At 39.5% G+C, this 15,952-nt stretch overlaps 2 protein-coding genes across 6 annotated transcripts in view; both read left to right on the top strand.

The window, feature by feature from the left end:
* LOC141582055 (putative uncharacterized protein encoded by LINC00158) overlaps nt 1-13,549 on the top strand; it is a 38,094-nt gene extending 24,545 nt beyond the window's left edge. Inside the window, exon 2 of the mRNA XM_074389445.1 lies at nt 1-13,549. This exon is cut by the window's left edge and continues 22,537 nt beyond it. The gene's annotated coding sequence lies outside the window, so the exon portion shown is untranslated.
* The window catches only part of MRPL39 (mitochondrial ribosomal protein L39), a 198,719-nt gene that overhangs the window by 173,664 nt on the left and 9,103 nt on the right, over nt 1-15,952 (top strand). The window contains exon 10 of one of the 5 annotated variants that reach the window (XM_074389442.1): nt 13,479-13,561. The exons of the other annotated variants lie outside the window; for them this stretch is intronic. Coding sequence (XP_074245543.1) covers nt 13,479-13,514 — 36 coding nt within the window. The 3' untranslated portion in view covers nt 13,515-13,561. The remainder of the gene's footprint in view (nt 1-13,478; nt 13,562-15,952) is intronic. 5 annotated transcript variants of the gene reach the window in all.

Genomic DNA, 15,952 nt, shown 5'->3' on the forward strand with positions numbered 1-15,952 from the left:
CTGAATAGTACTCCATTTTGTATATGTAACACATTTTCTGTATCTGTGCATCTGCTGATGGATACTCAGCTTGCTTCCAAATTTTAGGTATTGTAAACAGTGCTGAAACAAACACAGAAGTGCAGATATCTCTTTGGTATACTGATTTTCTTTCTTTTAGGTATGTACCCAGCAGTGGGATTGCTGGAGTGTATAGTAGCTCAATTTTTAGTTTTTTTTTGGGGAACCTCCAAAGTGTTCTCCATAGTGGCTGTACTAATTTACATTTCCACTACCAGTGTATGAGGGTTCCCCTTTCTCCACATTTTAGCCAGCATTTGTTATTGCCCATCTTTTAGATATAAACCATTTGAACTGAGATAACCTCTCGTTGTAGTTGTTATCTGGATTTCTCTGGTGACCAATGATGTTGAGCACCTTTCGATGAGCGTGCTTGCCAGTTGTATGTCTCCTTTTGAGAAATGTCTATTTAAATCTTTTGCCTATTTTAGAAATCAGATTATTAGATTTTTTTCCTACAGAGTTATTTGAGCTCCTTATATATTCTAGTGATTAATCTCTTGTCAGAGGACTAGCTTGCAAATATTTTCTCCCATCCTTTGGGTTGTCTCTTCGCTCTGTTGATTGTATTCTTTGCTTAACTTGATGTGATCCCATTTGTCCATGCTTGGTTTGGTTGCCTGTGTTATGGGGTATTGCTCATAAAATCTTTGCCCCGACCAATGTCCAGGAGAGAGTCTCAATCTTTTCTTTTATTAGTTTCATAGTTTGAGATCTTAGATTTAAGACTTTAATCCATCATAATTTGATCCCAAAGTGCTTATCCCAAACTTGAGTGCCTGTAAGCCTCCCACCAAGGGCCAAAGTGCTCTCAGTGTCTAAGTAAACTTGAAAGGGAGACTAGACCTTAAGGACTGTAACTCATAGGCAAGTCCTAGGGCTAATGTAAGCCCAGAGACAGTGGGTTGTGGGGGACATGTGACATACTGAGACACCAGCTGGGGTAGCCAAGGGAGTGCTGGCATTACTCCAGCCCAGAGGTGGCACAACTCACAGCTCCAAAAGAGACCCCTTCCTTCTGCTTGAGGAGAGGAGAGGAAAGAGTGGGGAAGACTTTGTCTTTCTTCTTGGATATCACGGCAGAATAGGGTGCTGGTCAGAGTCAAGGGGCCCCTGTTCCAGGCCCGAGCTCTCAGATGACATTTCTAGACCATGGGCCAGAAGGGAAGTTGCTGCTTTGAAAGGAAAGACCCAATCCTGGAAGCATGTATCACTTACTATCTGGAGAGTCCTTGGGTTCTGAATAATGAGCAGTGATACCCAGATTCTAAATCAAGGAACTTGGTGAACCTCTGAGACTTGCTGGATTCAGGTACTTATACCAGCACAGCAACATAGAGCACCAAGCAGGCTCTTGGGGTCCCTGATTCCAGGACTTGACTCTTAAATGGCATTTCTGGCCCTGGCCTGAGCCAGAGGGGAGCCTACTGCGCTGAAATGTGAGTCTCAGGCCAGGCAGCATTTACCACAAGCTGACTTAAGAGACCTTGGGCCTTAAGGGAACATCAGCGGCAGTCTGGCAGTACTGCTTATGGCCGGGAATGATGGTGGTGGCTGCAGAGTGAGCCTCCTCTGCCTTTGGAAAGGGGAGGGAAAGGTAGGAAAGACGCCATCTTGCAGTTTGAGTGACAGCTCAGTCACAAAAATAGAACATCGGATGGACTTCTACTTGTAAATTTCTGTGGTTTTTGGCTCTAATGCCTGACTCCGAGACTGCACTTCTGGACCCATCCAGGGCCTGGGGGACCATGCCATCCTGAAGGGAAGAGTGTCATGACATATTTAAGTGCTTAAGGAAAATAACTTTTACCATATAATAGTATATCTGGTGAAAAAAGTCCTTCAAACATGAAAAAGAAATAAAGACTTTCCCAGACAAACAAAAGCTGAGGGATTTCGTTAGTACCAGACTCATCCTATGAAGTGCTAAAAGGAGTACACTAATGAGCAGCAACAAATCATTGCCTGAAGGTACCAAACTTACTGGTAATAGTAAGTACACAGAAAAACACAGACTATTATAACACTGTAACCGTGGTGTGTAAACTACTCTTACCCTAAGTAGAAAGACTAAACAATAAACCAATCAAAAATAAAAACTCCAACAACTTTTCAAAAAATAGTATGAGATATAAACGGAAACAACAAACAGTTAAGCAGTGGCACAAAGTTAAGGTGAGTTTTATTTAGTTTTCTTTTTGCTTGTTATTTATGCAAATGGTGGTAAGTTGTTATCAAGTTAAAATAATGAGTTTAACATAGTATGCACAAGCCTCATGATAACCTAAATCAGAAAAACATGCAATGAATTCACAAAAAATACCTTTTCAGCAGGGCCCCACTCTATTGGTACCAATATTTGTATTAGTCAGGGTTCTTTAGAGGGACAGAACTAATAGGATAGATATGTATATGTAAAGGGGGTTTATTAAGGAGTATTAACTCACAAAATCACAAGGTCCCACAAAGGGCCATCTGCAAGCTGAGGAGCAAGGAAGCCAGTCCGAGTCCCAAAGCTGAAGAACTTGGAGTCTGATGTTTGAGGGCAGGAAGCATCCAGCACAGGAGAAAGATGGAGGTTGGAAGACTAAGCCAGTCTAATCTCTTCGTGGTGTTCTTCTTCCTGCTTTCTATTCTGGCCAGGCTGGCAGCTGATTAGATTGTGCCCACACAGATTAAGGGTGGGTCTGCCTTACCCAGTCCACTGACTCAAATGTTAATATCTTTTAGCAATACCCTTGCAGACACATCCAGTATCAATATTTGCATCCTTCAATCCAATCAAGTTGACACGCAGTATTAACCATCACAAGGGTTGTTGATTTTATTTATCTTTTCAAAAAACCAACTTTTTGTTTCATTGAGTTCTTGTATGTTTTAAAATTTCAATTTTAGTTTTATTTGCTTTGATCTTTCTTACTTCTTTTCTTCTACTACTATTGGGTTCAGTTTGTTCTTGTTTTTCCAATTCTTTCGACACATCATTAGGTACAATTAAAGTTTCTCTGCTTTCTTGAGGTAGGTGCTTCTTGCTGTAAACTTTCCTGTTAAGACTGCTTTTGCTGTATTCCATAAGATTTGGTATGTTGTATTTTCTTTTGTTTTAAGAGATTTTTAAGAATTACCTTGTTAATTTCTTCATCACCTACTGGTCATTCAGGACCATATTATTTAATTTCCATGTGTTTCATGGAAATACTTGTACATGTTCATCCATATTTGGGAATTGAAGATTTTTTCTAATCATCATAGTCTGGGCTTGTTTGGACTTGTCCTTGTTGAGAAGGCTTTTTTTTTTTTAATTATACTTTAAGTTCTGGGATACATTTGCAGAATGTGCAGGTTAGTTACATAGTTATACACATGCGATGGTGGTTTGCTGCATCCATCAACCAGTCATCCACCTAATGTAGAGAAGGCTTTTCATGTATTCAAAGAGAATTGAGTACTGTGATCTAAGTCTTTGGTCCCTACAGCCATATTCACACTAGGGGGTTCCCCCAGCTGAGTATCTTAGTAATTCTTACAGACTTCTAGAGGTGCTGCCTTGGTGGCTTGGATAAAAAATCTGGAAGAATTCCCTGGATTACCAGGCGAAGTCTCTCATTACCTGTCCTCACTTTCCCCAAACAGAAAGAATCCCTCCCTCTGTGCTGGACTTACTGGAGTTGGGGGAGAGGTGATGTGAGCAGTCCCTTGGCCATCAAAGCTGGGACTATGCTGGGTCACACCTGAAGCCAGCATAGTACTGGGTCTCACCTAAAGCTTGTGGCAACCACTACCTAGCTCCAGCTGATGTTTATTTAAGGCTCCAGGAACCATTGGTCAGCAAGTGGTGAGTCCTGCCACTTCTATGTCCTTACCTTCAGAGTAGCAGGTTCCCTTCAGGCCCAAGTAGGTTTAGAAATGCTGTCCAGGAGCTGGGCCCTAGAATCAGGGGCCTTAAGAATCTGCTTTGTGCTTTATTTTACCGTGGCTGAGCTGGTACCCAAGTTGCAAGACAAACTCTGTACTCTTCTCTCTCTCCTTTCTGCAAGTGGAGGAAGTCTCTCCTGGAGCTGAAAGCTGACCTGCTTGGAGTTGGGGGAGGGGTGACACAAGCACTCCCTTAGCCACCACAGCTGGCATCCCACTGGGTTGTAGTACAAGTCACTGAGAGGGACAGTGAACAGCAGTATTTGGAGTAGAGGAGCAGCCTCCAGTACAACGACTAGTTTGAGGTTCTTTCAGGGATTCTTAGGGTTTCTGAAAATGGAAATGCCTTTTCATCTGGAGCACTTTTGAAAAGGACCTCAATCTATCTTTCCTCAATGCAGGGGGCTTTCCAAGCACATCATATGAAAAGTACAGTAAGTGGCTTCTAACTGAGAGTCCTGTTAACATCCTTCTTTCTCTGGAAGAAGGACAAAATGTTTCTAATCACTGAAATTTTAAAAAAGTATTAATGAAGGTATTAACTAGACTAAGGCATAAGGGGCAAGGTGTGGCCTTTAATGAAATTTGAAGACTGTTTTTAGAATATATGTTTTGACAGAATAAAACATGTATCTTCTGATGGGATTTTGAATGGTAGCTACCATACTAGGGAAAAGCGTCCACTGGAGAGGGAGAATAAAAATACTTTTACTTGGTACATGTAGAGTACAGGTGGGTATGGATGGCACTATATGCAAATCCAGGGTTTATCCCCAGGCATTAAGGTCGTCTGGTAGAGAGAGGTGGAGAACAGTGCTTGGCACAAGATGAGTGCCTTCTAAAACTGTATAGCTAGTTGGATTTTAATTTAAAAGTTAAATTACAAACAGATATTATCCCTAAAATTAATTAAGACTCTGTTTGTATATAATAAAAAAATCAATTCCATAAAATCAGATATTAGATTGCAATGCTTTTTAGAACATTTTATACAATTATAACATGACTATGTATCTTAAATTCAGAAAAAAAGAAACGTTGACTTTTTGAAAAAGTGGAATACACTCTAAGTAAGACTTTTAAAAGATTACATTGCAAAATCAGTCGAAAATTTCACATATAAGTAAAAACAAAGATGGATTTCAAGTATCTTTCACTGGAGAAGGATTTAAAGTAAACTAATTTTCTGAAAGAGATATATATTATGGAATTAATTAATTCATTCCAAGTTTCTAAAGTTTTAAAAAGAATCCCTTTAATCTCTATCTGTTAAGTGTTATAATGTAGAACGTATTCATATTCAGATTATCTCTTTAAGTGGCCTACTGGATTTAAAGGAGAAGAATATAACTGAGGCATTGCGTTGAATGAAAACATATGGCATTTTAAACACAGCCAGATTGCACTTTCTCCAGCACTTATGATCTTCCTTCTGATTTCACAGCAGCAATACTGTAAAAGGTTTCATGTGTTTCTCAGATTAGCTCTTTGGAACTGAGAGATGAGAGGAGGCCTGGAAAACTTCCCCCAGTCCTGTCAAGTTCCGGCTGACTAATTCTGTGACCACTGGTGACAGCCTATGAGTCCATGAGGCAGAACTGCGGCAGCACAGGCTTTGCTTGGAGTTGGATGGTTCACACCCTGCTTGGTGTGGTTTCTAAGAGACATGCTCTCAGAGGATGAGGAGAGAATCCAGCAGGGCTCTAGTCACGCTCGTACAAATAATTTTGATGGTGGGAGATGGTGGTGTGAGTGGATGGTCTGTGGGTGTGATGAACACCTGAATGACTCATGGGGAAAGGGGTGCTAACAGGACTCTCAGTCAGAGGCCACTGTTGTAATTTTCATATGATATGCTTGGAAAGCCCCCTGCACGGAGGAAAGACAGATTGAAGTCCCTTTCAAAAGTGCTCCAGATGAAAAGGTATTTCCATTTTCAGAAATTCTGAGAATCCCTGAAAGAACCTTGAACTAGCCATCGTACTGGAGGCCCCTCCTCTGCTCCAAATACCGCTGTTCGCTGTCCCTCTCCGCGACCTGTACTGCCTCCTCCTGCAACCTGAGTTTCAGGGAGGCCTAAAGTTATGTCAACTGTTTAATTCTTTCTCTCTCCTTGAAAAGTACATGTCTCAGCTACCCAAGGTTAATGGCTCCAACAGGTTCGTTATTTTATATTTTAAATATATTTTAAAATTATAAGCATTTGAAGGACTTGCTTTTTTCCCCCATGATAAAGTTATTATCTCCTCACTACAAGAAATTTGGAAAAGTTGGCCAGGCACAGTGGCTCATGCCTGTAATCCCAGCACTTTGGAAGGCTGAGGGCGGATCACCTGAGGTCAGGTGTTTGAGACCAGCCTGGCCAACATGGGGAAACCCTGTCTCTAGTAAAATACAAAAATTAGCTGGGCACGGTGGTAGGTGCCTGTAATCTCAGCTTCTCGGGAGGCTGAGGCAGGAGAATCTCTTGAACTTAGGAAGTGGAGGCTGCAGTGAGCCAAGATTGCACCATTGCACTCCAGCCTGGGTGACAGAGCAGGACTCTTAAAAAAAAATAAAAGAAGAAAAGTACACAGTAGCAAGAAAATTATCTACAGCCAATGTTAGCATTTTGGTGTATTTCCTACCAATGGTTAAAGAAAAAAATAATGACACTTTAAAGTACTATTATTCTTTAAATAATAGGAAATATATCCAGCACCATTATAATATAGGGACCATTGCAGTGGGATTTTGCAGTGGGAAGGAAGATTGGGCTTAATTCCAAATACATGTATGGGCAAAAGGGAATTTATAGCCAAGGTGCAAGGTAAGGGTCATGCATGAAAAATTACTAAGAAATAATATCAGGAGTAAGCAGGATTTGGTAAAACTGAACTAACTAGATTCTTGCTGAAGATAGACCAGGATGATCAGATATCATCTGAGGGATGGTGGAGGATTAGGGACCTGATGTACCAAGGATGGAAGGTTCTTGCTAAAGTTAGCAGGGTTCTTGCTAAAACCGGGCTTTATGAGAAAGTGCACAGATAGGCCTAGGAGAACATTCATGAGCCTGACCAAAGTTTGTTCAGGCACAGGATCTTTGTCACAATCATAATTCATAAAAAGCGTAGCATAAAAAGTTTCCTTTTTAATAAAAAGCTTTTAATAAATGTCACTTATGAGAGCTGAATGAGAACATTTGAAGGATCCATCCGAACTTTTTTTCTTTTTTAAATTGACACACAATAACTCCACATGTTTGTGTGGCACATATTAATATTTTGATACATATAATGTATAATACTTAGATCAGGGTAATTAGCATATTCATCATTAAGCATTTATAATTGCTTCATACTGGGAACATTCAATGTCCTTCTTTTAGTCATTTGAAACTATATTGTATATAGTTACAGTTATCCTACAGCAGTCTAGAACACTGTATATAATACAGTATGTAATAACACTGTATATAATACGGTTATCCTACAGCAGTCTAGAACACTAGAACCTATTCCTCCTATCTAGCTGTTTAATTTTATATGCTTTAACTTTTTAAAAACAATGTCTCCCACTTTGAGAGGCCAACATAGATGACCTGAGGTCAGGAGTTCGAGATTAACCTGGCCAATATGGCTAAACCCCATCTCTAAAAAAAAAAAAAAAAAAATTAGCTGGGCATGGTGGCGTAAGTCTGTAATCACAGCTATCTGGGAGGCTGAGGCAGGAGAATTGCTTGTACCTGGGAGGTGGAGGTTGCAGTGAGTGGAGATTGCACCACTGCACCCTAAACTAGACTGGGCAACAGAGCCAAGACTCCATCTCAAAACAAAAACAAAAACAAAAACAAAAACAAAAACCAGCCAACCGACAAAAAACAATGTCTCCAAAGTTTTTCCAATGTATTATTTTCTGAGGAAAGAAAGCACATGAATCATCTCAGAGGAACCTGCATCCTAGAGTGACTTCTGCACAATCCAGCTACCCCTCCCTTCCTGTCATAGGCTGTGGCCTCAAATCCCACCTCCATGTGTACTTCCAGAGAACCTTACCTGTGACACTCTGATGAACATCTGAAAACCTTGTTTCATTTTGATTTTTCCTCCAAATTTCTGCAAACATAGATTTCCCTAAAATGTACAAAGATTTACAGAAAGAAATGATAATTTGTGTTATTTTAGTTATTTATGCACTATTTTATTTTTTCTTTTCATTAAGACTCTCTGCCTTATCTGTAGCTCATTAGCAATATTCCAAAACACATAAAATAATAATTTTTCACATATGAGGGGTATTGTGGAACTACTAAGGGCAAGGCATATACCAGATGCCTTTTCTGCTGTTGCTAGGAAATAAGACTGAGTGATTGTATTTATGTTATTTATTAGCAAACATTGAAAATTTCAGATTCCCCTCTAGAGTCCAGAGTTTGACTTCAGAATCTAGAGAACCTCATCATTACCTTATAGAGCATACCCAGAAAAAGATTAGAGCAACAAAGATCCCTCCTTCCAACTGTTTTGGAGGAATCACAGGTGCAAAGAATTTCAAATTATAATCCTTTAGCTTGAAATTAAAAATAAATTTGTTTAATTTTCCAAATAACTGTTCATTTTCCCTAGATTTATTGACAAAAATTTACAGAAAAAGGTAGACAAATCCATGAAGATGAGGAAAAACCAGCACAAAAGACTGAAAATTTCAAAAACCAGTATATCTTTTCTCCTCCAAAGGATCACAACTCCTCTCCAGCAAGGGAACAAAACTGGAACAAAGAATGAGTTTGATGAATTGACAAAAGTAGGCTTCAGAAAGTTGGTAATAACAAACTCCTCTGAGTTAAAGGAGTATGTTCTAACCCAATGCAAGGAAGCTAAGAACTTGAAGAAAGGTTTGAGGAACTGCTAACTAGAATAACCTGTTAAAAGAAGAACATAAATGACCTAAAGGAGCTGAAAAATAGCACGGGAACTTCATGAAGCATACGTAAGTGTCAATAGCCAAATCAATCAAGCTGAAGAAAGGATATTAGAGATTGAAGATCAACTTAATGAAATAAAATGTGAAGACAAGATTAGAGAAAAATAATGTAAAGGAATAAACAAAGCCTTCAAAAAATATGGGAATATGTGAAACTATTCCCAGAGTAAACCTATTTTTGAATGGTGTACAAGAAAGTGATGGGGGGAATGGAGCTAAGTTGGAAAATGCTCTTTAGGATATTATCTAGGAGAACTTCCCCAATCTAGCAAGGCAGGCCAACATTCAAATTCAGGAAATACAGAGAACACCACGAAGATACTCCTTGAGAAGAGCAGCCCCAAGACACATAATCAATAGATTCACCAGGGTTGAAATGAAAAAAAAAGTTAAGGGCATACAATGAGAAAGGTCAGGTTATACACAAAGGGGAGCCCATCAGAATAACAGTGGATCTCTAACCAGAAATTCTACAAGCCAGAATAGAGTGGGGGCCAATATTCAACATTCTTAAAGAAAAGAATTTTCAACCCAGAATTTCATATCCAGCAAAACTAAGCTTCATAAGCAAAGGAGAAATAAAATCCTTTACAGACAAGCAAATGCTGAGAGTTTTTGTCACCACCAGGCCTGCATTACAAGAGCTCCTGAAGGAAGCACTAAATATGGAAAGGAAAAACCAGTACTAGCCACTACAAAAACATAGCAAATTGTAAAGACCATCAACACTATGAAGAAACTGCATCAACTAATGAAAAAAATAAACAGCTAGCATCATAATGAAAGGATCAAATTTATGCACAACAATATTAACCTTAAAAAAAAAAAGGCTAAATGTCCCAATTAAAATACACAGACTGGCAAATTGGATAAAGATTCAAGACGCATTGGTGTGATGTATTCAGGAGACCCATCTCACATAGGCAAAGACACACATAGGCTCAAATTAAAACGTTGGAGGAAGATTTTCTAAGCAAATGGAAAAAAAAAGCAGGGGTTGCAATCCTAGTCTCTAATAAACAGACTTTAAACCAATAAAGATCAAAAAAGACAAAGAAGAATATTACATAATAGTAGGGATCAATGCAACAAGAAGAGCTAACTATCCCAAATATATATGGATCCAACACAGGAGCATCCAGATTCATAAAGTGAGTTCTTAGAGACCACAAAAAGACTTATTCTTCCACACAATAACAGTGGGAGACTTTAACACCCCACTGTCAATATTAGACAGATCAATGAGACAGACAATTAACAAGGATATCCAGGACTTGAACTCAGATTTGGATCAAGCAGACCTAATAGATATCTACAGAACTCTCCACCCCAAATCAACAGAATATACATTCTTCTCAGCACCACATCTCACTTATTCTAATATTGACCACATAATTGGGAGTAACACACTCCTCAGCAAATGCAAAAGAATGGAAATCATACAGTCTCTCAGACCAGAATGCAATAATAATTAGAACTGAGGATTAAGAAACTCACTTAAAACCACACCACCACATGGAAACTGAACAACCTGCTCCTAAGTGACTAATGGGTAAATAAAAAAATTAAGGCAGAAATAAATAAGTTTTTTGAAATCAATGAGAACAATGACAAAATGTACCAGAATATCTGGGACACAGCTAAAGCAGTGTTTAGAGGGAAATTTATAGCACTAAATATCCACAGGAGAAAGTGGGAAAGATCTAAAATTGACACCCTAACATCACAATTAAAGCACTAGAGAAACAATAGCAAAATTTTATATTTAGAAAACCCCATTGTTTCAGCCCCAAATCTCTTTAAGCTGATAAGCAACTTCAGCAAAGTCTCAGGATACAAAATCAATGTACAAAAATCACAAGCATTCCTAATACCAATAACAGACAGAGAGCTGAATCATGAGTGAACTCCCATTCACAATGGCTACAAAGAGAATAAAATACCTAGGAATACAACTTACAAGGGGTATAAAGGACCTCTTGAAGGAGGACTACAAACCACTCAAGGAAATAAGAGAGGACACAAACAAAGGAAAAATATTACATGCTCATGGATTGGAAGAACCAGTATTGTGAAAATGGCTGTACTGCCAAAAGTAATTTATAGATTCAGTGCTATCCTCATCAAGCTACCATTGACTTTCTTCACAGAATTAGGGAAAACAAAACAAATCAAAACAAAACAACTACTTTAAATTTCATATGGAACCAAAAAGGAGCCCATATAGACAAGACAATCCTAAGCAAAAAGAACAAATCCAGGGGTATCATGCTACCTGATTTCAAACAATGCTGCAAGCCTACAGTAACCAAAACAGCATGGTACTGGTACCAATACAGACATATAGACTAATGGAACAGAACAGAGGCCTCAGAAATAATGCCACACATCAACAACCATCTGATCTTTGACAAACCTGAAAAAAAAACAAGCAATGGAGAAATGATTCCCCATTTAATCAATAGTGTTGGGAAAACTGACTAGCCATATGCAGAAAAATGAAACTGGACCCATTCCTTCCACCTTATACAAAAATTAACTCAAGATGGATTAGAGACGTGAACATAAGAACTAAAACCATAAACACTCTAGAAGGAAACCTAGGCAATACCATTCAGGACATAGGCATAGGCAAAGACTTCATGACTAAAACACCAAAAGCAATGGCAACAAAAGCCAAAATAGACAAATGGGATCTAATTAAACTAAAGAGCTTTTGTACAACAAAAGAAACTATCATTAGAGTGAATAGACAACCTACAGAATGGGAGAGAATGTTTGCAATGTATTCATCTGATGAAGGGCTAATATCCAGAACCTACAAGGAACTTAAGCAAATTCACAAGAAAAGGTCAAGCAACCCCATCAAAAAGTGGGTGAAGGACATCAACAGACACTTTTCTAAAGAAGACATTTATGCAGCCAACAAACGTGAAAAAAAGCTCATCATCTGGTCATTAGAGAAATGCAAATCAAAACCACATTGAGATACCATCTCATGCCATTTAGAATGGTGATCATTAAAAAGTCAGGAAACAGCAGATGCTGGAGAGGATGTGGAGAAATAGGAATGCTTTCACACTGTTGGTGGGAGTGTAAATTAGTGCAACCATCATGGAAGATAGTGTGTGATTTCTCAAGAATCTAGAATCAAAAATACCGTTTGACCCAGCAATCCCATTATTGGGTATCTACTCAAATGATTATAAATCATTCTACTATAAAGACACATGCACATGTATGTTTATTGTGGCACTGTTCACAATAGCAAAGTCTTGGAACCAACCCATATACCCATCAATGATAGTCTGGATTAAGAAAATGTTGCATATACACATCATGGAATACTATGCAGCCATATAAAGGGGTGAGTTTATGTCCTTTGCAGGGATATTGATGAAGCTGGAAACCATGATTCTTAGCAAACTAACACAGGAACAGAAAACCAAACATCACACGTCCTCACTCATAAGTGGAGGCTGAACAATGAGAACACATGGACACATGGAGGGGAACATCACATACCAGGGCCTATCGGGAGGTGGGGGGCTAAGGGAAGATAGCATTAGGAACAATACCTAATATAGATGACGGGTTGATGGGTGCAGCAAACCACCATGGCACATGGGGTTACATACTTGTGTAACAAACCAGCATGTTCTACACATATATCCAAGAGCTTAAAGAATATAAATCAAAAAGAATATAAAGAAGGGGAGTTCTATTATATGTTTAAAGGAGGATATTAGGAGAAATTTGGAGAATGCAATGGGGAATGAAATCCAGTGAAAGGGTCAAGAATTGAGACTATGTCATTTGTTAAGGCTATTACTATAGCCTTAACAAAGTCTAACCTACAGAGATCTGTTACCAGATCTCAAAAAGGCAGAGGCTTGGAGGAATCGTCAAACTCTGGAGGGAAACGATCTCTACTCAGAGCCAGAGAATGCTTTCCTAAAATACCTCCCCAGTTCAATCTGAGGATACCGGAAAATATCTTGTGCAAATGAGAACCAATTTATTTGGCATGGGTGCAAGCACAGCAGAGGAGGGTCAGGTGTGCCCCAGGTACCTGAACAGGAAAATGCCGAGGTTCCTTAAAACAACAAAACAAAACAAAACAACTCATTTATCCTCTTCTCAGAACACTGAGATATACAAACCAAGGACCCCAGTGGTGTGTCAGACATGACCTCTTCAATGGCTTAGACATCACTTGGTATATAGTGTGGCTGCAGCACTAGTCAGAGTTCGTCTTCCTACTGACCTGGTTTTGATTCTGTTTTCTAATCTTTTTGGTCTAGCTGAATCTGTCATGGGTATTCATGTGTGATCAAGCTATAGCTGCTCTTGCTAGTAGCAGACTGGTCCCATTGATCCCTGGCAGAGTTCCTTGCTCTAATAGCTAAAGCACTTCAAGAAATAGGGACATGATCTTAAGTCAGTGGCAGTGGGAAGGGAGAAGTAGGTTTGCATTAGAGAGATCTGGAAAGTTGAATGATCAGGATTTGGTAATAAATTGTGTGTGGTCATTACAGAAGAGAGAAGAGTTGGGGAGGATCCAAGATGGCTGAATAGGAACAGCTCCAGAGTGCAGTTCCCAGCAAGAAAAACACAGAGGGTGAGTGCCCACATTTCCTAACAAATTTTCACTGCCCACAGACCAGGAGATTCCCCGGCCAAAAAGTGCAATGAGTTTTGAGCACGGTGGTTTCAGCCAGTGCTGGTTTGGCACACAGAAACTCACACAAATCTGGGTGGCCATTTCAACTGGTGCCTGGAAAGCCTGGGAGGCAGAGCTGCCCATTCAACTGAAAGGGAGTGGGCAGAGATGGGGGCCAGGCGATCTGGCTCAGTGGGTACCACCCCTACAAAACAAGCAATCTGAAGCACTCTAGATTGACAGTTTCACAGCAAGTGCAGCGGGACCCAGGACGGTCCAGCTCAGTGAGGGGAAGGGCGACCACCACTACCGAAGCAGTCTGCCACTACCGAGGCAGTTCACCCAGCAGCTGGGCAGAGCCTGTGGCAGCTCAGCAATGCCTCTGCTGGCAGACTGTGACTACATTACTCCGTGTGGGGCAGGCCATCTATGATAAAAGGCAGCAGCATGACAGGAACTTATAAATAAAGCTGACCGTCCTAGGACAGAGCACCTGGGAAAAGAGGCGGTTATGAGTTCTGCTGCAGCAGACTTAAAAGTACCTGCCCAGCAACTCTGCACAAAACAAAGATGCAAGGCTGGTTCAGCATATGCAAGTCTATAAACATAATCCACCACATAAACAGAACCAAACACAAAAACCACATGATTATTTCAATAGATGCAGAGAAGGCCTTTGACAAAATTCAACAGCCCTTTATGCTGAAAACTCTCAATAAACTAGGTGTCAGAGAAATGTATCTCAAAACAATAAAAGCTATTTATGACAAACTGCAGCCAATATTATACTGAATGGGCAAAAACTGGAAGTGTTCCCTTTGAAATCCAGCACTAGACAGGATACCCTCTCACTACTCCTATTCAATATAGTATTGGAAGTTATTGCCAGAGCAATTAGGCAAGAAAAAAAGAGTAAAGCGTATTCAGTTAGGAAAAGAGGACATCAAATAGTCTGTATTTGCAGATGACATGATTGTATATTTATAAGACCCTATCATCTCAGCCCAGAGTCTCCTTAAACTGATAAGCAACTTCAGCAAAGTCTCTAGATATAAAATCAATGTGCAGAAATTACAAGCATTTCTATACATCAATAACAGACTAACAGAGAGCCAAATCATGAGCAAACTCCCTTTGACAATTGCTACAAGGAGAATAAAATACCTAGGAATACAACTAACAAAGGATGTAAAGGACCTTTTCAAGGGGAACTACAAACTGCTGCTCAAGGAAATAAAAGAGGACACAAACAGATGGAGAAACATTCCATGCTCATGGTTAGGAAGAATCAATATCATGAAAATGGCCATACTGCCCAAAGTAATTTATAGATTCAGTGCTATCCCCATCAAGCTACCAATGAACTTCTTCACAGAACTGGAAAAAAAAAACACCTTAATTCATATAGAACCAAAAGAGAGCCTGCATAGACAAGACAATCCTAAGCAAAAAGAACAAAGCTGGAGGCGTCACACTACCTGATTTCAAATGACACTACAAGGCTATAGTAATCAAAACAGCATGGTATTGGTACCAAAACAGGGATATAGACCAATGGAACAGAACAGAGGCCCTGGAGGCAATGCCACATATCTACAATCATTTGATCTTTGACAAACTTGACAAAAGCAATGGGGAAATGATTCCCTGTTTAATAAATGGTGTTCGGAAAATTGGCTAGCAGTGTGTAGAAAGTAGAAACTGGACCCCTTTTTGACACCTTACACGAAAATTAACTCCAGATGGATTAAAGACTTAAACATAAGACCTAACACCATAAAAACCCCAGGACAAAACCTAGGCAAAACCATTCAGGACATAGGCGTGGGCAAGGACTTCATGTCTAAAACACCAAAAGCATTGGCAACAAAAACCAAAATAGACAAATGGGACCAAATTAAACTCTAGAGCTTCTGCACAGCAAAAGAAACAATCATTAGAGTGAACCAGCAACCAAGAGAATGGGGAAAAATTTTTGCAATCTACCCATCTGACAAAGGGCTAATATCCAGAATCTACAAAGAACTAAAACAGATTTACAAGAAAAAAACAAACCCATCCAAAAGTGGATAAAGGATATGAACAGACACTTTTCAAAAGAAGATGTATATGAGGCCAACAAACATATGAAAAAATGCTCATCATCACTGATCATTAGAGAAATGCAAATTAAAACCACATTGAGATACCACCTCATGCCAGTTAGAATGGTGATCATTAAAAAATCTGGAGACAACAGATGCTGGAGAAGATGTGGAGAAATAGGAACACTCTTACACTGTTGGTGTGAGTGTAAATTAGTTCAACCATTGTGGAAGACAGTGTGGCACTTACTCAAGGACCTAGACA

Source organism: Saimiri boliviensis, chromosome 18 (genome assembly GCF_048565385.1).
Source record: "Saimiri boliviensis isolate mSaiBol1 chromosome 18, mSaiBol1.pri, whole genome shotgun sequence".
Lineage (NCBI taxonomy): Eukaryota > Metazoa > Chordata > Mammalia > Primates > Cebidae > Saimiri > Saimiri boliviensis.